This window comes from Rhinatrema bivittatum, chromosome 7, assembly GCF_901001135.1.
Source record: "Rhinatrema bivittatum chromosome 7, aRhiBiv1.1, whole genome shotgun sequence".
In the NCBI taxonomy this organism is placed as follows: domain Eukaryota; kingdom Metazoa; phylum Chordata; class Amphibia; order Gymnophiona; family Rhinatrematidae; genus Rhinatrema; species Rhinatrema bivittatum.
The window spans coordinates 201,870,807-201,896,261 of NC_042621.1; the positions used below are offsets into that span (position 1 = coordinate 201,870,807).

The 25,455-nt window shown below is 43.5% G+C and overlaps 1 protein-coding gene across 2 annotated transcripts in view; it reads left to right on the forward strand.

The window, feature by feature from the left end:
* The window catches only part of CCDC6 (coiled-coil domain containing 6), a 351,904-nt gene that overhangs the window by 310,281 nt on the left and 16,168 nt on the right, over window positions 1–25,455 (forward strand). The window contains exons 7-9 of one of the 2 annotated variants that reach the window (XM_029609756.1): window positions 7,646–7,675; window positions 15,819–15,919; window positions 18,396–18,520. In XM_029609756.1, the coding sequence (XP_029465616.1) occupies window positions 7,646–7,675; window positions 15,819–15,919; window positions 18,396–18,520 (256 nt within the window). The remainder of the gene's footprint in view (window positions 1–7,645; window positions 7,676–15,818; window positions 15,920–18,395; window positions 18,521–25,455) is intronic. The other variant, XM_029609757.1, reaches the window with a different exon arrangement.

The window sequence follows — 25,455 nt, forward strand, 5'->3', positions numbered from 1 at the left end:
TATGTAATTCAGACCTTGTTGGTTATTGTCCATATACAGATCCTCTTTTCCACATTCCCCCTGCCATTGAAGCAGAGAGCTATGCGTTGAAAGTGAAGTATACAGATCCTCTTTTCCACATTCCCCCTGCCATTGAAGCAGAGAGCTATGCGTTGAAAGTGAAGTATTAGACTTTCTCCCCTGCTGTTGAAGCAGAGAGGTATGCTGGATATGTATTGAAAGTAAAGTATCGGCTTATTTGGTTTTGGGGAAGTAACCGCCGTAACAAGCAAGCTACACCTCGCTTTTTTGTGAATGCAAATCCTTTTATTTTTGTTTTTTTCCACATTTCCTCTTGCTGTTGAAGCCTAGAGCAATGATGGAGTCTCATTAACCATGTGTATGTACATTGAACAAGGGTATTATCTCCAGGTAGTAGCGCTCATTCTTGCGAGCCACATTAACAATCAACAAATATTGAACAAGCCTAATAATTGGCAATACCTATAGCCTATGTCCTCACCGGTAATTTTACATACTCTTACCCACCCCTCTGCTTTTTTTTTTTTGGAGATGGCAGCCCTCCATCCTTCCGCTCCGTGAAGGTGGCCAATGGTATACCACCTTCACGGAGCGGAATGATGGAGGGCTGCCATCTCCAAAAAAAAAAAAAAGTCCTCGGATTTATGCCTAGAGGTTCAAGACCGTTTGGCTGATCTTCCCTGCACAGGGTATAATCTCTTTAGCAAGAAGATCCAGGAGATGGTGACACAGCTTGAAGGATCATAATGAAATGCTCAGACAGCTCTCCGCTGCTCATGCTGAGTTTTCTGCTTCTTCCAAACGACCATTTAGATGGGAGGCGAAGAGACCAGCTTACAAAGCCCGAAGATACTATCCTCCACCTGCGCGGGCTCGTCCATCCAGGCCATTCCAGAAGCCTCCACCACGACAACCCAGGACTCAGAAGACACTGCCTCCTGCGCAACCTAGTCCTGCCTTGGGGTTTTGACTCCCCGCTAGAGAGCGATTGTCATCCCCCTCTGCCATCCCTGCTTGTCGGCGGCCGGCTCTTCCACTTCGCCACCATGTGGCTAAAAGTCACCATGGACCGGTGGGTCCAGTCGGTTGTAGCTCAAGGTTACCATCTAAACTTCCTCTCCATTCTGTCGGACTCTCCTCCTCGGCCGGGGTGGACCTCCTCAGACCATTCTCATCTTCTGCAGGGAGAAATAGCTTCCCTCCTGCAAGCCAATGCCATAGAACCAGTTCCTCCTTCGCAAAGGGGACAGGGCTTCTACTCCCGGTACTTCTTAATACCAAAAAAGATGGGAGGCGCTGCCCCATATTGGACCTTCGTGCCCTGAACAAGCATCTTCGGAACGAGAAGTTTCGGATGGTAACCTTAGGCTCCTTACTACCGCTTCTCCAACAAGGGGATTGGTTTTGCTCTCTAGACCTAAAAGACATGTACATGCACATAGCAATTACCCCATCTCACAGAAAGTACCTCCAGTTTCTTGTCGGAAGCCAACACTTCCAATGCCATGTACTTCCATTCGGCTTTGCATCAGCCCCTCATGTCTTCACGAAATGCCTGGCAGTAGTAGCCGCATATCTAAGAAAAATAGGCACTCACGTCTATCCTTATCTAGACTACTGGTTACTGAGTGCTCGATCACCAGAGGAGGTTCTGCAGTCCCTACATCTTGCAGTGCGGCTGCTACTATCCTTTGGATTTCTAATCAATTATCAGAAGTCCCATCTGATTCTGTCTTAGATCCTCTCCTTTATCGGAGCGGATATCGACACAATCCAAGCAAAGGCTTTTCTTACCGGGGACTGAGCTCATACGCTGGCGGTGCTGGCGCGTACTATACAGTCTCGCCAAACCACAATAGCTCGTCATGTTCTCGTCTTGCTGGGTCATATGGCATCCTCGATCCATGTTACCCCAATGGCTTGAGTTGCCATGAGTAACTCAGTGGACATTAAAATCCCAATGGTCACAGGCACATTACTCAATGTCCAACATTGTCCATGTCACCAGGCAGCTTCGCCTCTCACTGGCGTGGTGGATCCAGGAGTCCCACCTGCTCAAAGGGCTACTGTTTCAGGCTCCAGAACCTCAGATAATCTTAACAACCGATGCTTCCACTCTAGGTTGGGGAGCATGTCTCAACCACTTGCAGACTCAGGGAACCTGGTCGGCAGAGGAGTCACAACATCAAATACATTTTCTGGAGCTCCGAGCAATCAGATATGCTCTCTGTGCATTTAGGGATTGCTTGTCCAACAAAACAATCCTAATCCAAACGAACAACCAGGTAGCAATGTGGTACATCAACAAGCAGGGTGGAACCTATGTCAGGAGGTAGCACAAATTTGGGCCTTAGCTCTCTCTCATGCCATGCTACTGAGAGCGACCTACCTGGCGGGTGTGGACAATGTTCTAGTGGACAAACTCAGTCAAACATTTGAGCCGCAAGAGTGGTCCCTGAACTCCACGGTGGCAAATCAGATATTTCAAAAGTGGGGGTATCCAAGCATCGACCTCTTTGCATCTGTTCACAATCGCAAGGTGGAGAATTTCTGCTCCCTACATCGCAGTAAAAAACTCCACCGAGAGATGCCTTCACCCGCTCCTGGGCAACAGGTCTCCTGTATGCCTACCCACCACTTCCTCTCATCAGCAAGACTCTCGTGAAGCTATGCCGGGACAAGGGCCTCATGATTCTCATAGCCCCTTACTGGCCGCGTCAGGTATGGTTTCCCATCCTTCGCGACCTCTAAGTGCATCCGCAGATTTGGCTAGGCATGGATCCGTCCCTGATATCGCAGAAGAGCAGACAGTTGCGCCATCCCAACCATCAGGCCTTATCACTGACAGTTTGGATGTTGAAAGGCTAATTCTACGGCTGCTCAATCTCTCGTACTCTGTATCCCAGGTCCTGATAGCTTCACGAAAAGCCTTCTACTAGAAAATCTTACCATTCAAAATGGAAAAGATTCTCAGTGTGGTGCGATGCAAAGGAGTTAGACCCTTTTACCTGCCCCACAACTCCATTTTTGGACTACCTCTGGCACCTCTCGGAGTCAGGTTTACAAACTTCCTCCATTAGAGTGCATGTCAGTGCGGTGGCCACCTTCCATTGGGGTACAGGGGATGTGTCTATTTAGACACAACCCTTAGTAGTGTGCTTTATGAAAGGCTTGCTTCACCTTAAGTCCCCTCTCCATGCCCGGCCCCTGCTTGGGACCTTAATGTGGTATTAGCGCGTCTCATGAAACCTCCATTTGAGCCTCTGCATTCCTTCGAGTTACGGCATCTCACTTGGAAGGTGCTCTTCCTTCTTGCTTTGATGTCTGCTTGCAGGATCAGTAAGCTACAGGCGCTGGTACAACATTTTTTCATGATCGGGTGGTCCTTCGCACTCATCCTAAATTTCTACTGAAAGTAGTCTGAATTTCATTTAAATCAATCCATAGTTTTGCCTACTTTCTTTCCAAAACTCCACTCACATCCAGGTGAGCGGGCTCTACATTCCTTGGACTGCAAACATGTGCTGGCCTTTTATTTGGAACGCACTGCAGGCCATAGGAAGTCCACCCAGCTCTTTGTCTCCTTTGATAAAATTAAGCTGGGAATCCCAGTGGGAAAGCAGACCCTGTCCTCCTGGTTGGCGGACTGTATTTCTTTCTGCTACCAACAGGCAGGCCTTCCGCTACAGGGATGCTTTAAAGCGCACTCCATTAGAGCAATGGCAACGTCTGTAGCAAATCTTCGGTCTGTGCCTCTTGCTGACACCTGCAGGGCTGCTACTTGGAGTTCTCTCCATACTTTCGCAGCCCATTATTGCCTGGACAAAACTGGTGCACAAGATTCTCTTTTGGCCAGTCTGTTCTGTGCAATCTGTTCTCAGCTTAGTACCCAACTTCCTACATCAACCCGCTGGGATTTTCAGGCTGCCCGTTCTCCAAAAATTGCCCCTGTTGTTGTGCCTGTTGCACGTCTTTGGGTGTGTTTGGTACATGCGCGGGCATCCTCAGTTCGTTATTCATCCATATGTGAGGATTGCCATCCTGCTTGTCCTGTGAGAAAGCAGAGTTGCTTACCTGTAACAGGTGTTCTCACAGGACAGCAGGATGTTAGTCCTCACGAAACCCACCTGCCACCCCGTGGAGTTGGGTTCGCTTGCAATTTGTTTTATTTTTCACACGCTCTTTTTACTAAACATGAGACTGAAGGGAGACCCCTACTGGATGCAGGGTTAGTGCCATGCTGGGCATGCCCAGTAGGTGCCAGTCAAAGTTCTAGAAACTTTGACAAAATTGTTCCGTGATTGGGCTCCATCCTGATGATGTCACCCATATGTGAGGACTACCATCCTGCTGTGCTGTGAGAACACCTGTTAAAGGTAAGCAACTCTGCTTTCTGAACCGTCTGGATTATTGCAAAGCATTGTTTTAAGGACTTTCAGTGGCCACTCTTAATTTTCACTGCTGTATTTTGCATTAATAAATCTATTTTAAGGTTCAGGAAATTTGATCTTCTCTTCTTTTTCATGAATTGCATAGGTTATCCATGGGGCATAAGATGAAGTTTAAAATTTTATGCCTAGCTTTTAAAGTGTTCTTAGTTGTCAGTCATCTTTTCAACCTGATGTGTCCTTATAGGCCTGTCAGAACATTGAAATCCATCTCAGGGTTATTGTGTATTCCTTCTCCAGCTGAGATGATTGGAATATACTAGACTGAGTTGCCTTTCATATCAAGCACCTCTACTTTGGAATTCCCTACCTCTTGACATTCACCAGGAGAATACTATATCTAAAATTCTGAAAGGGTATTAATACCTTGTTCTTTCAGCAAGTTTTTAAATAGAGAATTTTTATGTTCAGTTTTATTTGATCTTAACTACTGTTTAGGCTTATAGTTAGTTAAACAGCTGATCTTTATATATGTGTTGATATGATGTCTGTTTTATTTTGTATGTTGATTATTATGAGTTTATAACTTTACTGTCATCACTTTGTATTTATAAAAAGGTAATTCAAAAAGATAAACTAAATTCACAAGAGCCATCTTGTATGTCTGCTGAGGCTATGGTTCTAGGGTCAGTGCAGTGTCAGGCTAGAACTCCAGTTATTCCTGAGTCTCAGTCTCCTGGCGGTTGTGATTACAGGTCTGAGTTATTGTCTGAAAAGGCAGACTGTCTAGACCTCCCCTCCAATCTTTCTCGACATCCTAGGAACAAGTTTCTTTTGGAAGACTTTTCTTTTCCTGGGTTTTTTGGGGGGGGTTTTCAGAGTGCTGGTAAGCCCTTTATTTGGCTTTCTTAAATCTTGAAACCCATAAGGAGCTAGAAGAAATACCTTTTTCCACCAGCTCCTACAAGAGGTACAGAAGGGAATGAAATTCCATTCTTGATACCCCCGCTTGGTAAGAAGGCATACAGCAAATATGTCCAGACAGCTTTTAGTTTCAACAAAGTACAACTACCACACCAATCTGTCAGGTCGATACAGCAAGGCCGCGTTAGAAAGAGTGTGGCAGTGCCGGGCGCACCCTCGTTCCCCGCACGCACAGTCCTGCTTACATACCGCTCGATACTCTATTTAAATTGCTTGCAAATGCAAGCCACGTCTGCGAAGCGTTAGGCGAAGGGTTAGACCCGCGCAACCCATTTTACTGTATAGGCGTTTAATACAGCGCCTATACAGTATCCTGGGTGCGCTGGTACCTGTCATTTCAAATGTCATTTCAACTGACATTTGAAATGACAGGTACCAGGAAGTGGATGGTTCCCCACCTCCCGAAGCAAGGCGCAGACGAAAAATAAAACAAAAGTGTAAAAAACAAAAGTGTAAAAAAAGTTAACTTACTGGTGGGAGCCGGCGGGAGCGAGTTCATTGAGGCAGTAGCCGGCGGGCTGTCATTGAGGCAGGAGCCGCCGGGCGGGTGGGCGCGCGTTCATCCAGGCACGGCGGGAGCCGGCGGGCGTGCGTTTATCCAGGCGGCGGCAGCGGTGGGAGCCGGCGGGCGCGCGTTTATCCAGGCGGCGGCAGCGGTGGGAGCCGGCGGGCGCGCGTTTATCCAGGCGGCGGCAGCGGTGGGAGCCGGCGGGCGTGCATTCATCCGGCGGGCTGTCATCGTGCAGGAGCCGGCAGGCGGGCATGCTGTCATCGAGGCGGGAGCCGGCGGGCGGGTGATTGTCAGCCCTCTCCCCTCCTCCCAAAGCAAGGCACGAAAGCAGCCTTGCTCCGGGAGGAGGGGAGACAGGACTGGCAGTGTAAAGCGAAAAAAAAAAGTAGCAAGAGCAAGGGGAGAGAGGACGGGCAATCCTACGCTCGGGATTGCCAGTCCCCCCTCCCCTCCTCCCGAGGCAGGCGCAAAAAGCAGCCTTGCTCCGGGAGGAGGGGAGGGGGGACTGGCAGTGTAAAGCGACGAAGCGACTTACTTTTTGCAGCGCCCCCCCCCCCCCCCCTCCCTGGACATCGGCGAGGACGACCGCGACTCCCCTCTCCTGCCTCCAGCTGCTCGCAAAGATGGACGCCTGCACGGGCAAAAGCGGCCCCTGTTCGTGCAATTGGGCCGCTCAAGGCGTGACGTCACGACGTTTGGCGTCACGCCATGAGCGGCCCAATTGCACGAACAGGGGCCTCTTTTGTCCGTGCAGGCATCCATCTTGCGAGCAGCTGGAGGCAGGAGAGGGGAGCCGCGGTCGTCCGGAGGGGGGCTTCAAAAAGTAAGTCGCTTCGTCACTTTACACTGCCAGTCCCCCCTCCCCTCCTCCCGGAGCAAGGCTACTTTTCGCGCCCTGCTTCGGGAGGAGGGGAGGGGGGGGACTGGCAATCCCGAGCGTAGGATTGCCGTCCTCTCTCCCCTCGCTCTCTTGCTACTTTTTTTTCGCTTTTTTTTTTTTTTTTTTCTTCAGGAGGAGGGGAGAGGACTGGGGCTGCCCCGGAGACCGGCACCCATGGACGCGGCCAGGGCAGGAGAGCGAGGGCTGGGGGAAAGTTTGCCGCCTACCCTTACCCCTGCCTCTAACGCAGGGGTAAGGGTAGGCGGTAAGTTAGCAGGTTAAACGCGCGGCAAAATGGCAGGGTAAAATAGCGATAGTCGGGGCGCGCCTTACTGGATGGTAGGGAATAGCTAATTCGATCGTTTACATGCAATATACATGCCGCGTGCGGAAGGGGTTGCCCGGGGATTTTAGGACGCGGTAGGAGTAGGTTAAAGGGGATAGTGTATCGCAGGAAGTGCTAACGCGGCCGGAAAGTGAGTAGAACGTGAGTTAGGAGCGGGGTAAAAGCGGCCGCACTTTACTGGATCGATCTGTAAGTGATTGTTGAATCTGCTTTGGAAAAGGTCAAGAAATACAAAGCTCGCTCTTTGGTACCCTGGGGCATAAGTCATACTTAGATGGTATTTCCCTGTCCCCAGAGAGTTTACGAATAGTACCTGAACATCTCACCTTTAGCTACCAGTGAAAAGGTATGATCCAGAAATAATAAAAATGTCACAGATCTTACATCTTTACAGGAAGAAGTTCTAGAACACTCTGTGCCACTCTCACATAGCATTCTATCTGATTTTCATAGTCCAATACATGCTTACCATTTTGGAAAGGGCAAAAATATTGAATGAATTTCTTCTTCCACAGAAATGGGAAGTGTTCACCTATTAAAAAAAGGTGAGGAGTGCAAGAAGCATCTGATCCATTCAGCCTAGGATGCTTTCAAGACTGCAATCAAGAGCCACTGTCTTAGCCATTGGTGTTCACAGTATCTCATGGCTACAGGCTTCAGGCTTAAGAGAAAATGTTCGGGATGGGTTTGCGGAGGTATTGTATAATGGAGGGAATCTCTTTAGCAAGAGAAGTGGATTTCATTAAGGATTATTGCTCACACTTCAAACATGCTCCACTGCCACCTGTGATCCACCTTCCACTGCAAAGAGGTATCAATGGTTCCCAGAGAAGGCAGTGTTTTCCTCCAAAAAGACACTACTCTCCATCCATTCACACCTGATAAAGCTTGAGACCTCTCCAATGCAATTGTAGGGTAACCCAGTGTATGACAGGATCCAGAATTCCTAGCCAATGATTTTAACCCAATGACCTGCAGTCTACCACTTTGGATGGAGGCTGAAGGTTTACATAAAGAATTGGCCCTTATAACCTTAGAGAAGGGTGCTATGTGTATCACAAAGGAAGGTTTCAGATTATATGTGTTCAGAATCCCACCAAATTGCCTGACTCACCCCACCCTCAAGGGAATATTATCAATCTTTCTCTGTCTCTAGGAATTGGTTCAGATGGAGCTCTCCTTTCTTTTACAAACCAAACTGGTCAAATATGTTCAACTGCAACTAACTGCAGGAAAAAAGATGAGACTTTACTACAAGTACTTCCTGGTACTCAAGAAAACCAGAGGATTCTATCTAATCTAAGAGCTAAGGACCTTAAACAGGTTTCTTCGGAAGAAAAAGTTCAAGATGTTCTAAACAAAGGAAACTGGTTATGTTCTCTGGACCTCATGAATGCATATACCCTCATAGATATACATCCTAATTATAGGAAGTATTTTGGATCTGTAATGAGGAAACCTCTACCTTCAGCTGCTGACTTCACTTGCTCTCATGTCAGCAACTTAAGTTTTCACAAAATGTCTAGCAGTTGTCACAGCATTAACTCTAGCAGCTGCTACATTTCACCATCCTGCTGTGTCCCCATACTCCATATCTAAAACAGCATGAAATATACAAGCAAGACACAATTAAAACATATGCATTGAATTGGAATAATAAGGCTGCAACTTTAGTAACCAACAATCAAAGCTAATATGACCTGTACCAGAGCAGATTGCCATAGCCAACCAGACTACCCATTGTCTGTCGTTCACTGTGAATCCAAGCAAGGGGGCGTACCAGTGCCCTGCCATCATCCACAAGGCGCCAGCCTGGTGATGTCCTTACTGTGATGAACCTCTGCATCATGCCAGAAACCCCCTAACCAGCTCAGGTACCCAGCCCCAGCTGAGACAATAGATTCAATATATATCCTATACATCTTCTAAACTAAATATGTGCTGCTCTCTTACTATACGTATAACATTTAATGGTACCAAGGAGACTCACTAACATGTCAAACTACCTAAGGATATATAACTCCCCACCCATGCATACCCCAAGGCAAAACAGAGAAAACTGTCTCGCAGACTAAATGCGTGTATTCTTGGGCCATGACCATTCTAAACCTGCCCAAAATGAAAACTTCCAGGGAGGGAAGGTGGGAATGGCTGGTGCAATTGAAAAGATGGTGACTGTGCCCTTGCGCTGCCTTTAAAGCACCTGTGACATCATGTGCCACATCTTCCCCCACTGCCAACGTCACCCCAGGGACACCCATTCCTGGCAGGCTTCCACTGATGTGACGCCTGGGGGGAGGAGGCCTACAGAGGAAGAAGGGCAACAGGAAGAACAGTGTGGGCACACCACAGCAGTGATCTCCCTTCCTTCTTGATCCCAGAAACATTGTTTCCCAGCAGTGGGCAGTCGCAACATCCAGTTACAGGTGGGTTCCGAGCACAGGTGCATGGGCTCACTCATTTTTGTGTAGATCTAGGAGAGCATATGAATTCCCATCTAGACAATTGACTGATCAAGAGTTTATATCTGGAAAAAGCATATGAATCCTTGCTCACCATCTAGGTCAGTAATTGGCTGTGACACTCTAGGACGAGAGTTGCCTATCAGGTTTTCAGGATTTCCAAACTAAATATTCATGAGATGTATTTGCATGCACTGCCTCTGTTGCATGCAAATACATATTTATTATGGACATCCTGAAAATCTGATCAGCATGTGGCACTAGAGGACTGAAGTTGCCTACTCCTGATCTGGTTGTTGGTGTTCCTAGAGTTTCACTAAAATTTGTCCCAGGTCTAACTTAAGTTTGTCACCTCAAATGGAATTAATCAGACCTCTAGTGTTGTGGGCTGGAATGAAACACGTAACACTGGAACTCACACAAAGATCCAAGTTTTGAATTTCAAAATGGGAATGTATTTGGAAAAAGAGCTAGAAGACTGAGAGAAAATGGGTGAGGTGAAACAGTGGGCCAGGTTAAAAAGAGCTATAACAACAAATCTGTTAAAAACGTAAACAAATATGAGGAAAAAACAATCTGGTTCTGAAAGATGGTGGCTGGATAAATATATGCAAAAAGAGCAGCATTCAAGAAATATAAAGGATCCCATAAAGAGAGACCGGGAAGAATACCTGGTGAAAGTGAGGGAGACAACTAAGGAAAGCAAAAGCTCAAGCCAGAAGAAAGGATCACCAAAGTGGTAAAGCGAGGTGACAAAACATTTTTCAGATATATCAAAGAAAGGAGGAAGGCCTGAGGTGGTATTGTGAAACTGAAAGGTGACGAGCAATGTGTAGAGAAAGATGCAGAAATATTAATCAACTTCTTCAGTTAGATTTTCACTAAAGAATACCCTGGAGATGGACTGTTGCTGGTTGACAAGACCATGGATGGACGTGGGGTAGATGCAACACAGTTTACTGAAGAAAATGTATAGGAGGATCTAGGAAAACTGAAAGTGGACAAAGCCATGGGGCCAGATGAGGTACATCTCAGGATACTAAAGGAGCTCTGAGATGTGCTGGCGGGTCCACATATAGTTCAAGCTTCTCTTTCTCACCTACAAATGCATTCACTCTGCAGCATCTCTCTTACTTCTCTGCACACTTCTCTCTCGACACCCCTCCTCATACACTTCGCTCATCAGACAAGTCATTCCTATCTGTGCCCTTCTCTACTGCCAATTCTCAACTCAGAGTTTTCCACCTGACTGCTCTGTGTGTTTTGAATAATAGTCTTGCTAAACTCATACATCATTCTCCTTCTCTTGCCATGTTTAAATCCCATCTAAAGACCTACTTTTTTTGAAGTTGCTTTTAAATCTTAAGCCTGATTGTCTGCTTTTAGCCTCATTAACTAACTTCCTTTTCTTTAACCATTATCTTGATTTATGAAATGCCCCAAATCTCTTGTCCTGTATGTTTGTCTTATTAGATTGTAAGCACCGTTGAGCAGGGACTGTCTTTTTGAGTTTGTACAGTGCTCCGTATTTGTGTAGCGCAATAGAAATGTTTAGTAGTAATCTTGATGTATTATGTAGAACCTATATACTCATTTTGTAGACTAAACAGGCAATCTTGTATTGGACTCTTGCACTAACGGGGAGTCAATACAGCTCCTACAATGTAAATGAGATGTTTTATTAATTCCAGTTATTAAATGGGCATTGGAGATTTGAAGTAACTGGAGAGCACATAATGCACATGCCTTGCAAACCAATATATAATGCATTTCAGTAATCTAGGCTAGGTAAAATCATTGCTTGGATTACAGATTGAAAATCAATTTTAGCAAGCACAATTTTAAAGATTTAAAAGATGAAATTTGAAGTAAATGGTTGGGGGTGGAGTAAGATGTTGGCAGCTCACTGATCTCTTGTTGTTGGAGCCCTTTCCTTCCTGCATTTTTCAGATTAATTGCTGCCATTAAGGTGAAGCAAAAAGGGAAGGTGAGATCTTACTCGACTGAGCCCTCAAGTACCCCTGCTTCTGAATCGATTGAGCATTGTCATCCTAGAGAGTGCCCAGCCCAAATCCTCCGCGAGTTTTCCTTGCAGTGAGATGGTAGGGAAGGATTTGTTACTGTCTACTGTGGCTCTGGACACTTCTGAGTCTGGAGAAAAGAATCCCAGTGTACTTGACTGTTGAAAATTTGCTATCTCCATTTGATGACATTTTGGCCGACACATCGAGGAAGCCATGGAAGTGGTAGCATAATAGTGGTGCTGAGGAGATGATCAGCACACTGGAGACTACCCGCATGACAGCCCAAGAGACAGTTGCCTTACAAGAAGGAGAATTATTACTGATGTTTCGGGTGAGACTATGGAAACTCTTCTCTGTCTAACCCTCAAATGTTCACCGAGGGAGGGATTTGGTTGGCGATTAAAGGCCTTGGGAGAACTCGTATCTCTTCAAATCACCCAGGTTGTCACTAATTCGAGAGATCAACTCATAATTTAATGCTCAGGAAAAATTATTAGAATATTCCAGAAGAGAGGACGCTTTAGAGCAGAAGACAGAACAACTTCAAATAAATGTCTTTGCCTTAATAAAAGATAATTTACTGATTCATAGGAAGGTGGAAAGCCTTAAAAATATTTCCAAAGCAAAAAATCATTTGATTAATTTTCCTAAAGTTGACCTAATTTTTCCTAAAGGAAATGTTCAGGAAATATTTGGTTGAGGTTCTAAAAGTTCCTGCTGGATTTGTCCCACTGGTTGCTCGAGCTTTTTATTTGCCTATGACTCAAAAGGAGAAATCTACAGGTTTAGTGGGGGATATAGCCCCCTGGACACTGGTAATCTAACTGCCTTTTTAGAAGACTTGGGTTGAGGGTCATGTTAATGTTGCTTCATTGGTGGTTAACCTGGTTTTGGAACCTGATAAAGCTTGGATCATGAAACTACTTTTTCAAACATAGAGATGAGTTCTATCGGTATAAAATTTAAATTTTTCCAGATATGGCTCATGCCACTCAGTCGAGATGTAGACAATTTTTATTGTTAAAATCTGAAGTATTACAGATTGGTGCTATGTTTTATTGAAAGTATCCAGCTAAATGTTTAGTTAGATACCATAATGTTAATTATGCTTTTTTTTTTAACCAGACCTTTGCTTTTTTTTTTTATCTGGTAAGGCTCCTTTTAATATATGAATTCTTTCATGTTGCTTGGCCAAATTTGGGTATTAGTTTCTTTAAATTATGGGTTGGTAAGTTAGTGAGCTATCCCATTTCTTTTCTTGCTTTAGGAATTTCTTTGATTTGTGGCCCTCCCCTTTCAAATCTTGTGAGTTTTTGTGCATGTTATGTGACATATTTTGTGATATTCTTATTGTATGCTTAAGAATATTTCTTAGAATTTTGTTTAAATATGGTAAAAATAAAGTAAAAAAAAAAAAAGATGACATATAACCAGCTTTGATCACAGCCATAATCTGAGATGATATTGAGAGCTCACTTTCCAAAATAGACACTAGCATTGCATTCCAAATCGGAGGAGCTTACCTGTGAAAAGGTCCAAGTTGCATTCCACTTAAGCTGTAACTTCGAGGCTAATGCTGATATTAAGACAGCCCTGTCCTTAGCTCCTATTCTGATCTAGTCCATATACATTTTTATATAAATATTTAGGATGTATCTGAGAGGGGGGACAGAGAGAGTGGAGGCGGTTCAGAGAAGGGTGACTAAAATGGTGGGAGGTCTCCATCATATAACCTATGAGATTAGATTAAAGGCCCTAAATATGTATATCCAAGAAGAGAGGAGATGCAGAGGGGACATGATACAGACCTTCAGGTACATGAAAGGTATAAATGATTCACAACTAAAAACAAACCTCTTCTACTTGAAAGATACAATGAGAACAAGGGGTCATGATATGAAACTCCAGGGAGGTAAACTCAAATTGAATGTCAGGAAATGTTTCTTCACAGAGAGGGTGGTGGACGCTTGGAATGCCTTGTTAGAGAAGATGGTGAGGAAGAAGACTGTAAAGGACTTTAAAAGGGCATGGGAAAGGCTTTGTGGATCCCTAAGGAAATAATCCCAGGTGTTTCCAATAGTCGGATCCTTAAGGAATTAATTCCAGGAGTTTCCAAAAGTCTGAGGAATGAGTAGTAACAATAGGGAGAAGTTAAAGGAGAAATTACAATGAAGCTAACAGGATAGGACATCAATAGGGAATGGGTTAGACTCTGTGGACCCCTAAGGAGCTTAAGCAAAGCAGCATACAGTTTCAATTAAACCCTAGAGACAAGAAAAGGGCCCAGGCTATAGGTCTGAGATTCAGTTTCAAAACAAGATTGCAGGGCAGACTCAATAGACCATCTGGCCTTTTTCTGCCATATGTATCTGACTGTTGCCCCTCATTAACCAAAACATAATGGTCAGCAACTTAAATTTAGCCCCCTCAGCAATTGGTAGCCAGTGAAGTGATTCCACCAAAGGAGAGGCTCTTTAAAACTTAGATTTGAATAATGTCAGTGACCTGGCAGTGTTGATAGTCCATGTTAGTGGCTTCTGTTGAGATTTGCAAGGCTCTAATATGGACTTCCACATTGAAGCATTCATTCCTATTATTGTTTAGACAGTGACTCCTGACATGACAGAAGGTTTGGTCAGTCTGTCTTCCATAAATCTGTTTTATTTATTTATCTTTCTATACCGTCGTTAAGCTATTTGCCGTCACAACGGTTCACAATAAGGCACATAATTTCAAACTTAGATGTGTTGATTTATATTAACTAAACGGGTGCCATCAAATACTGTAACATAGTTTCATATTAAATATTACTTAGTGGTTGTGATAAGTCATGTCTACTTTAAGTATGTCGGCTATAAGATAAATTAACACTTAAGTCTGGTCCTCTGTTGTTGCAATCTAATAGAGGTAAAGTAAAATAAAAATATACACACACAAACACCATTCGAGTAAGCTGATGTGAGTGTGTGGGAGTTCTTCGGACCGCATCATACAATTCCCTGGATTCTACTCTTCATTCCCTTTGTGGTATGCTTGCTTAAATAGCCATGTTTTTAAACTTTTTTTGAATGCTTTGATGTCTCTTTGTGTTCTGATTTCTAAAGGCATTATGTTCCATATTATAGGTCCTGCCAGGGATAGAGCCCTATCCCTTACTTGAGTTAGTCTGGCTGTTTTTACTAAGGGAATAGTTAGTAGGGCTTTGTTTGCTGATCTCAAGTTTCTATTAGGGACATGTACGTGAAGGGCTGCGTTCAGCCATTCTGCCTTTTCGTCGTGTATTAATTTGAGAGGTAGACTCCAACTCCATCCCCCTAGTGCCCTTTACATTATTTCAGATTGTCTTCCATACAACATGTTCTGTCTGTCAGTACTTACCTCCTCTTTTGTTGAAATATAACTTTTAGCTAGAAATTCCTGTGAGTAGGGGGGCGACTACATTTTTATCTCCAGAGAAAGCAAAGTTGCTACCTACAGTTCCTGAATATAATCTGCTTTGAAGTGCCTAAAAGGTGCAATATAAATCAGATAACAAATGTATCAGGTGTTCTTAGGGTTATAGAACTGAGTAGACCTGCCACAGAGGACTAGGGGAACAGAAAATCGCACATTTGGAAAAACTGCTAAGTCTTTTCACAGCTTTCTAGCAAACCTGCCCATATTAGCACTGTTGGATAATGTCACACATTGTGACTACTTATCATACTGACTTCAGTTACAAATCAGCAACTTTGCTTTACTGTTTAGTGTTAGTTGTTTGATACTGTCATTTTTACATTAACAGATTGCTCTATAGGTTCATAGTCTGTTCAATTGTATGAAACAAATGGATGACTTACTCATAGATTTAATCCAAGGGTCCCCAAACTCTATCCACAAGGGCTACAATTCAGTCGTGTCTTCAGGATTTCCACAATGAATATGCATCAGCTATTTGCATCCACTGCCTCCATTGTATGCAAATAGATGTCATGTACATTAATTATGGAATCTGAGTGGGTTGTCTTCCTTGATGAACCCTAATTTAATTGACCACGTGACAAATTTTCAAACATATGGTGCAGCAGACCAAGTACATATTTGTAAATTAGTCCATCTTAAAAACAAAAAAAAAGTTCATTTGGGAAGCAATAAAATGTACTCTCCTGTTTCACAAAGATGTTAAATGTGCTGAATTTACTCACTAAAATTTATCTTAATAGGTATTTTAATGAGATGTCTGCTCAAGGATTAAGGCCTCGTACTGTGTCCAGTCCAATACCTTATACACCATCCCCAAGTTCTAGCAGACCAATTTCCCCAGGTAACTTTAACCAGGCAAAGATATGCATTTTCCAATTCATTACATTGTGCGTTAAATCACTTTTGTTTTGTCTGTATTTGCTACTCTTTTCACAATGTATCCTAGGGTAAGAATCTGTGATTTTCTTACTGAAATATAATGCTATATGCTCTAGAATATAATTTTGCTGGGATATAAAAGTTCAGGACCAGAGAAAATTCCATGAATAGGTTTATATAGCAAATAATCAGTGTATTGAACTTAGTTCTGGTGTCACAATGGTACATCTGTTTGATATTTTATAATTCTGCTCCGTTGAATTTTTTTTTGGAGTCTTCCTTTTCCAAAAATCTAATAGTGCCATACACAACAGCTGGTCACGTTTCACTGCTGCTCTCTATTCAGATGAAAGACAGATCTGAGGCTGCAGTTAATTTTATCATGTGTTTCACACTTTTCCAGGAGAAAGCGTTCAAAGCGTGGTACAAAGATCTAATGCTGCAGTACAGTCTTTGAATATACAGTAGTTTGAGGGTAGCTGTTTACAAGGAGAATAAACATGAATTCCTATCCTAGATCAATAATCATTAGCAATTACAGGTATTTGGGGGGGGGAGATTTACCATAGAGCTAGCATTTATATAAATAGAGATATAGATGTATATATACACACACAAAAGCATGGAGTTTGGCAGGTGTAAGACAGACTAGGTGTACTTGTTGGGAGGGTGCCTGGTAAGGTACAGTGGTTATTTCAGAGTGAAAAAGTTCTACCCCTCATTGCTATGGGCCAAAGGCTAATTGGAAAAGCCATGTTTTTAATAGCTTTCTATAAACTAGCAAGTCTAGGGCTTATCTGATATTCACTGCAATGCCTTCCAGAGGGTTGGAGCAGCACCTCCAGAAAGTCTGACTCATATGCACCAGGAAGCTTAGTTCCTTGAGGGATAGGGACCACCAAGCAGGTTTGTGACTGTGAACAGAGGTGGTAGGATGGCAGGTTGGGGGAGTGAGATGGTCACTGAGGTAGAGAGGCTTGATGCCGGTAAGAGCCTTGTAGGTTTGAATTAGGATTCTGAATTTTGTTCGGTAGTGAATAAGAAACTAGTGAAGGGTCTTCAAGATAGACATGTTCCTGTTCGGTTTTTGTTACTCAACAGTCATACTGCAGTATTTTGTACAAATTGCAGTCTTTTCAGTTTAATGGGTATTTCAATGTATAGTGTGTAGAGATCAGAGTCCTGGGTGACTACTGCAAAGACTAAGTCATCGAAAAGAGGCCGGAGATTATGTAGTTTGTGTAGTGTGAAGAAAGCTGTTGTAGTCACTGTTCAGACTTCAGCCTTGGGTATGAGGTTTGAACCATGATCCAAACTTGATGGCTGAAAGGAAGAGCTAGCCCACTGAGTGTTACCTTGGTGCCTAAGTGGGTATGGTCTGTTTTTCCATCCCCACAGTGCGTCAGTCTTTTGGGGGTTAGTTTTCAGCTTGGATAGAATTAGCCAGGTCAAGATGCTTGGTAAGCATTCATTGAGGCTTTTTATTACTTTGGGTCTAGGCCAATAGGGGTTACAAGTTGGATGTCTGCATAAGAGTGGAAGATGATCTATGGGCTCAGATGACTTTGCTGAGCAGGGCCATGTAAATGTTAGTGTGAGTAAGGGCACATATTCTTGTGGCATACCACATGGCAGGGTGGAATGATACTGAGCCCAAGAAGACTGTCTAAGAGCAGTTGTGGAGGAAGGATTTGAAGAATGTGAGCGTTTAGCTGGCTGGACCTAGGTCCTTCAATAGTGTGATTAAATGTTATGGTCTGTACTGTCAGCAGAAAAGTCCAGGACTATAGTTTCCAGCTTTGTGTGTAAAAAAAAAAAAAAAAAAAAAAAAAAAAGGCATTTCCCAATAACTGCTTTCCTGGTTTGTGGCACATATTTTACAACTTTCCATGTTGTGATTAGAAATGGAAACACTTGCAAACCTTTTTTTTAAGATGTGCTTGTTATTGATAAACTGAAGTCAGAACAGCCTCACATGTATAACCAAAAAATGTTTTGCAAAGAAATTTGTCAGCTGATGGCTGTTAGCTGCAGTTCTGGAATGTATCATAAAGCAGAATGTTGCTAATGGACAAGGATTCGATGTTACTGGAGTCTCAGGTTTTGAGCTCCCCTTTTTTTTTTTTTTTAAATTTCTTTAGAATGTTTGATAAAAACAATCAATTTTACCTTTAAAAATAAAAGCTTCTTACAGCAAACTCAATTATACTGGTTTTCTCCTCCAGAGATCCTATTGAATTTCATTAACTGCAGGGTTTGAAACCCTACACATAATGTGAAGCTGTTTAAACCTTTAAATATTTCTAATAGGACATGCTGTACTCATCAGGATATACATAAATAAATCAGTACAGTGGGGGGTAGTCAGGCTGCATACAAATTAGGAGTTCATTACTGTTTCAATTAAGAATTCTAATGTCTTGCTTTAATAATTCTAGGTCTATCCTATGCAAGTCACACAGTGGGTTTCACGCCACCAACTTCACTGACCAGAGCTGGAATCTCTTACTACAATTCTCCAGGTCTCCATGTTCAGCACATGGGACCATCCCATGGTATCACAGTAAGTATTAGGACCATGAGAAACATCAAAGCTTTCCCTTTAAGTAATGAGGAGATGCAAGAGCTGCTGAGTAGGATGGGTCCGAGCATAGCATAAATTATTACAACAGGATCTCTGAATAAGTGCTAAATTGGTGGTTCCTCTTAAAAACATAAACACATGTTAGGTAAGCCGTCAACATGATTCTCATGTGTCTGCTTAGAAAACTCCCCTATTCTAGACTTTAAGAAAACTTTGTTTCACAAAGTGCTATTAGAGTTGAATAGTCCAGCCATCTTCCCTTTCTTTTGCATGGTAAACTATAAGATCACTAAACCCTTACAAATGGGGAGGTAGGGAGGTTGTGGATCTATTAAAATGCTATTTTCACAATTTATTATGGAAAAGTACACAAGCATCTTGGTAACTTTTAAAAAGAAAAGTGTGTTTAGCTGTTTGAAATAGTTAATGTTTTCCCTACAAGGCTAGGAGTCTGATACTGAAAGATTTATAAGGTACATTGTGCAGATATTGCTCCTTGGTGACAATGATTTGCAGCTGTTTAATTTGACTTAATCTTTTGTCTTGGCTTAAAAGTTATCCCAGTGTTCTGCTTTATATTTGGGAGGGGAGTGAGGTCACGTGATGCACTGAGAGGGCAGATGTGTACTGAGCTCGCACATTCCAAATTTCGGCATAAAACTGCAAATTTATCTGCCTGCCTGCTCTTCTGCTCCTCCTCATCCTGCAGAAGGATTTTGCCGTGGTTCTGAGTCACTCTGCCAGGTGATGGTGATAAAAACAACATACAAGGAAAAAAAGACAAGTTGCAAGGAGGGGACGCCAAGATGGCAGATCCCTCTGAAGCAAACCTAGCTCCAGACCACACAGATCAGCATATAGCAGGTTTGGCAGAGACCGTAACAAGAATGTTGGAAGGCGAATTCAATCAGCTTTTGAATATATGAAGGGGCTGAGTTTGCAATTGACTGACATTAAGCAGCATGTAAGTGAGGCAGAGACCCAGATCTCTGTTTGAAGTATCTGGTTCAAACAGTGGAAACCTCTCTGGATCATGTGAAATATTAACATTGAATTTTTTAGCAGTACAAAAGTGGTGTACATGAATAGATTTTCATTTAAGCAAAGAAAACTCACCTAACAGGAGGAGGTTTGTCTGGGGGAGGGGCTGCTCCAATTCAGTAGCAGATACTTAAGGCTTAAGCACAGCAAAGAAGGGTGCCAACTGTTTAATTCCCTATCATGCTACCCCTCTATCCACCCACCCAGGGTTTGTTGTTCTAATACAGTCTGCCTGGATACATATCTTGAAAACAAGATAATTTGGTAACTAGACAAATCCTTAAGTGTTCTCCATCAAATTAATTGAGCAAAATGAGGACTATCCAATGTAACAATTGTGGAGCTTTTATCTTGAGGCAAATCATCTGGAAACTTAGGGCTTGCCCCATTTGTTCAGAACTCTTACATGAAAAAAGAGTTGGCTCACCTTAAAGCTGAATTAGCTGCAATAAAGAAAGTATCAGCAAACACTAAGGTATACTCACCAACTCTACAGCACTCAGGAATCATTTCTCCACTACCTCAGAGAATTCAAAAACCCAGAAAAAAGTGGGCTCAGGTAGGATAAGACCTGTGACCCAAAAACACCCATTCTTCTCAAGTATACAGCCCACATGTTCTCCCCCCCCCCCCCCCCACACACACACCTACCTACACAGAGTGCACAGAAACCCAAGAACAAATGGATTACAGTGGGATCTGGGAGAGTAAGACTTTGTGATGCAGTGATACACCCTCAAGTGACACAGGTACGAAATGCCTTCTCTGTATTAAATAATGAAGAAGCTCTAGCAATGGAGATTGAAGTGGTATCTGCAAAGAAAGAAGAAACCCAGTGCACGCAGAAATTCCATAATAAATCAATAACCATAAGAGAAAGCTCATAGTGCTGGGTGATTCCATAATCAGAGGCACTAACATGGAAACTCCGAGGAAAACACTAAAGTTAAAAGGTTTTATTTTTAATGTATTTTTGCAGCTTCTGGGTGCTGCTATTAGGAATCTAGGATATCTCTGAGGGCAAGCAGGATAGTAGTCCTCACATGTGGATGACATCATTGAATGGAGCCCGGCATGGAAAACTTAAGTCAAAGTTTCTAGAACTTTGACTTGGCGTCATTGAGCATTCTCGACATGCATTATAGCACGTGTCCACTTGAAGTCCCCTTCAGTTTCTTCTTTTCCACGAAGCCTGCAACTGCATGGTTGAGTAAGCCTCACTTTTTTGGGCCAACTGCGGGCCCCCTCGTCCAGCTTTGTCAGTGCCCCATCCCCGGTTGATGACAGTAGGGATGAGGGGGTGTCTATGACCCCGGTGGGATGACTCAACAGAGGTATCAGACGATGCCTCTGATGGTTTCCCCTTGGACCCCTCTCCTCCAGAGTAGTGAAGAAAGTCCCCACCTGAGGACCTCTCCTTTGCAGGTTTTATTAAGTTGACTTAAAATCCTCCAGTTCGTGGAGCCTCCTAAGGAAATTGTGGCAGTCCCAATGCACAAGATATTTAAGAAGCTGCTGTTGAGCATGTGGGAACACATTCTCACAGTGCCTCCTGTGAACAAAGCAGATGTGGCCTGTCTCATCCAGAAGGCTCTCAAGTTCGACAAGCGACAGCTGCCTCACCAATCAGTGGTAGTTGAATCCACCCTCAAGAGAGCCAAGCGTTCTAAGACCCATTCCTTGGAACACCCCACCCCCGGGGAAGAATCACAGAGCGATAGACACTCTTCTTAGGAAGACTTTTCAGGGGTAGTGCACATTGCCCATATAGCTTCCTATTAGCTCTACATGAGCCAGGACTCATGGGACATCTAGAAGCAGGTGCATGAGGTGGTCAAGAAGTTGCCTCAGCAGCACCAGGCCACTCTTCTCTCTCTGGTGCATAAGGGCCTGGAGTATGGAAAACACGTTCTGCACGACCTACAATGTTTTCGAAACAGCATTTAGGGTCTGTGCAGTGGGAATCGGCGCCCATAGAATGGCATTTATTTATTTATTTGACTTTTTATATACCGTCTTTAGCAAATAAATTTGAACAAAAATGGTTTACAACATTGAGCATAAAATAATAAATACTAAACTTTCATAAAGTAAAATAAAATAAAAGTATGAATAAAATTACATAACGTATCAATATTACTAATATCCTTGTGCAAAAAGATATTGAAATTAAATTAACTGAGTTTAATAAACTTGAAAGATAGAAAAAAATAGAATAAAAATCATAGCAGGTACAACATAGTAAATAACAAAGGAAAAACTGCCTAGTTTTTTTTATTCAATGGTTCTAAACGCTGCAGGCCTCAGATCTCTGACCAGAGGTACAGGAAAGACTTGCTGATGTGCCATGCACTGGAGAGCGTCTCTTCAGAGATAAGGTTAAGGATGCAGTGGCCCAGATTAGGGACCACCATGAGACCCTTCAACGGCTCTCCGCTATTACTCCGGACCCAGGCCTTTCTTCCCTGACCAAGGGCTATCAACCTGATGACCATCATGATAGAAATTCAGCAGAGCCAGCAGGTGTCTGTTTGACACATGTTGAGGTTGTTGGGCCACATGGCTGCAACAGTTCATGTCATTCCCTTGACACGCTTATACATGCAAAAGGCGCTGTATTTCAGGCAGGATCTTCAGGAGGTTGTCTGACTGATGGGTTGTCTGACTGAGGGCATCACCAATGCATCAATGTCAGCGATTCACCTTTGTCCTGTGCACTGTTTGGGACTGGTTCAGTGCCTAATGGAGTGTTCCTGTGGGGAGGAGAGCCCACACCCCCTCTCTCTCCTCCTCACAATCCTGGGAATCACACTAATCTCCATTGGCCCAAGTTGATTATTAACTCTAGTGCCATTGATGATCTGGCCTCCCCTTCTACCTACCAGTGTGCCCTGATGGAGAAGTCTTCATGAAGGAGCTGGAGAGCCTGAGCATTGGAGCAATCAGCAGTAATGGTGCCATGTCCTGGAGACAGATGTCCTATGTACATCCAAGTGCCAGTGCATCGATGGGAATTGATATTGGCACTGGCTGTGCCAGTGGAGAAATCTGCAGCATTGGCATAGATGGTGTCACTGGCGCCTGGGTTGCCACTGGGTACCACATACTGTATTTGGGTGTAGCTGTGCCATTGGCAATGAAAATGCACTGCAACGTAGTGGGTGCCCATGTAGAGTACTACATCAATGTTTGGTGCAACTGCACCATTGAAAATAGTCAAGTGCACTGCTGAGTAACAATGGGCATTGAGCGCCAGTGCATCAGTATGGCTCGGAAAGTATTAGCCGCTTGTGTACTGAGACATCTCTTAGGCTGAGCCCCCTAGATAAATAAGTGAGATCCTGCTCACTCCTGGTTGGACCATTTAGTCTGAATGGGTTATCAGGGAGTAGAACTGTGGATCAAATCCCTAATTCACCTCCTCCACAAGGAAAGAAAAGGCCTCCATAAGGATCTCTGCTCTGACAGCTTGGGACCTGGATTCTCTTTTACTGGAGAGCTCCCAGGAGTTATGCTGTCCTAAGCTCTTTCAGATTAAATCTCTCTTGCTAGGAGTATGTCTGATGATGGCACAGGCTACAGCCAGCCAGGGGGTTGTCTGAACAACTCCTTCCAGGCCTCCTCATATGGAACTGATGAACATTTTTAGTTACTGATACTAGTGAACTCCTTTTTGGAGGTAGAGGTGACAGTGTTAAGGTCACCACCTTCCTTCTACTGCTACTATAGTGAAGGGAGAGGGTCTTCACTTGATCTCTCTACCCAGCAATAGGTTGGTTCCTTGTGTTCCTGACAGAGTGGAGGGCCTAAGAATTGCAGTGTAGCTTTGTTGGGACCAGCTTAGAGTTTCGATTGGATCTGTGGTGTTTTGACTAAATCAGAGAATCATTGCCCAGATCCCAGTGTTGCCATTGTGAATCCTCCTGGTTGAGATGAGAACGAGAGGTTTTTCATAAAACTTGAGTATCAAGAAGAGTACTACTATTCAATTCGCCTCAAAATTGCTCTCCAAGAAGTGCTTTTTCAGCTTTTCAATGTCTGGTAATGTCCCATTCTTCCATATCAGAGATCCATGGGGATGGGGTTTGATTTCATATATGCTGCTGGCCCTGAAGGAGTTGATGACTTAGGCCCATCCTGGATGTGTGAGCATTATATTAGACCTGCTAAAGGAAAGCTTGAAATGTTTTTCCTCAGCATCTTACTTCTCAGCAAAGGGAACATTTTTATACTCTCCTTGTCGGTTACTTCTGCATAGCTACTTCCTGCCCTGAATCACCTGTTCTTTTGGGGCAGTGACCTAAGCTAGATTCAGGAAAGGAGAGAAGGAAGCCTGGTACCAACATCCAGACGTTCCTTATTCTTGTGGCACCACTTGGAGCACATGTCCAGGCAGGGAATAACTTGCACAGTTAGTTCATGCAGGTACTCATGTCAGATATCGGAAGAGATGCGGGGTGCTGCCATGAGGTGAAGGTGGTACACAATGTTGATAATGGATTTCCTCTATTAGGAATCTGTTCCCTAGGAGCTGGAAAGATCATTTTCCCATGTAAGGGGATAGTATATTGAATACCTGCTGCAGAAAGTATTAACATGTCTTGCTTGATGTACGTTAAAAATAGGCCATCATCCCAGACCTCTAAAATGCTGGTGGTTCTATCCACTCTGTGTCTCTGGCAATATCTGCAGCACTCTGCCATGAAAGACTCTATCCTGATGGCTGATTCATTCTAAAGTTATCTAGTACAATTTGTCCTATGTGCACATGCATGGAACCTTGGTTTAGGAATTCACATAAAGGGTTCCACACCTGGGTTCTCAGGATCGCTTATGGAATTTCATTCTCTTAGTGAAGGACAATAAGTGTTAATCCAAAGTTTTTGAGGGTTTATTTGGCCGACAAATTGTTTCTTGTCCAAACATTTCTACCTTGATTACAGGAGACTGTTATGTTGAAGAACAAGGCCATTTTTAACAGTAAGGAAGAATGCCCTATGCTAAGTGAATGAGGACTCTTTCCTAATGATTGGACCCAGGTCTGGAGCCCTAGTCAGGGATAAAGTCCAGGTGCAAATTCTGTGGTACCACTGTTTCCATTTCTTTATGTAATTTGAAAATTATAGATCTGTATGTTGCAAACTAGTCATCTCCTGTTCAGTTTTTGTGTTTCTGAATATTGCATTTGCTGTGAGTATCTGATATTTTTTTGTAACATACATTTGCACTTAACATCCCTCCCCCTGCCTGTCTCCCCCCCCCCCCCCCCCCAAAAAAAAAAAAACAGGTTCCTGGACTTTATTTTCAGCAAATCCTTACCCTAGATTGGAATCTGGGGTTTTGATAGATTCCTTTTCAAAATACTCAATTTATAAGACCCTGTCTTATAAACAGAAGAATCTAGGCTACTACTTTCTTCATAGCTCCTTATTGGCTGACACAGATTCAGTGGGTGAACGTGCGTGAAGGATCACATTAGGTTGGTGAATTCCCCAACATTGATCTCTATGGGTTATGGGCTGCTACTCTGTCCCAGCATTGGGCTCGCACTGTCTTAGCCCAGATGGAGGTGTAGCCGTGCAGACCCAGAATCTGTCTGGTAATGTCTCCTATTCCTCTAGCTTGAAGGAAGGATCCTAGAAACATTTCCAATGTTTCACAAGAAATCTGTTTAACTACCTTCTGCATTTTCCCATTTTAATTAGATAACTGATGTAGCTCAGTTTCACTTGGGTGAAACTGGTGTTTTTCCCACCATATAGAACAGACCTGGGCAAGGGGCGGCCCGCAGGCTGCATCCGGCCCGCCTACTGTCTGTGACCAGCCCGCCCGAGTTGGAGGTGTAAACTTTTTTTTTTTTTTTTTTTAGAGAG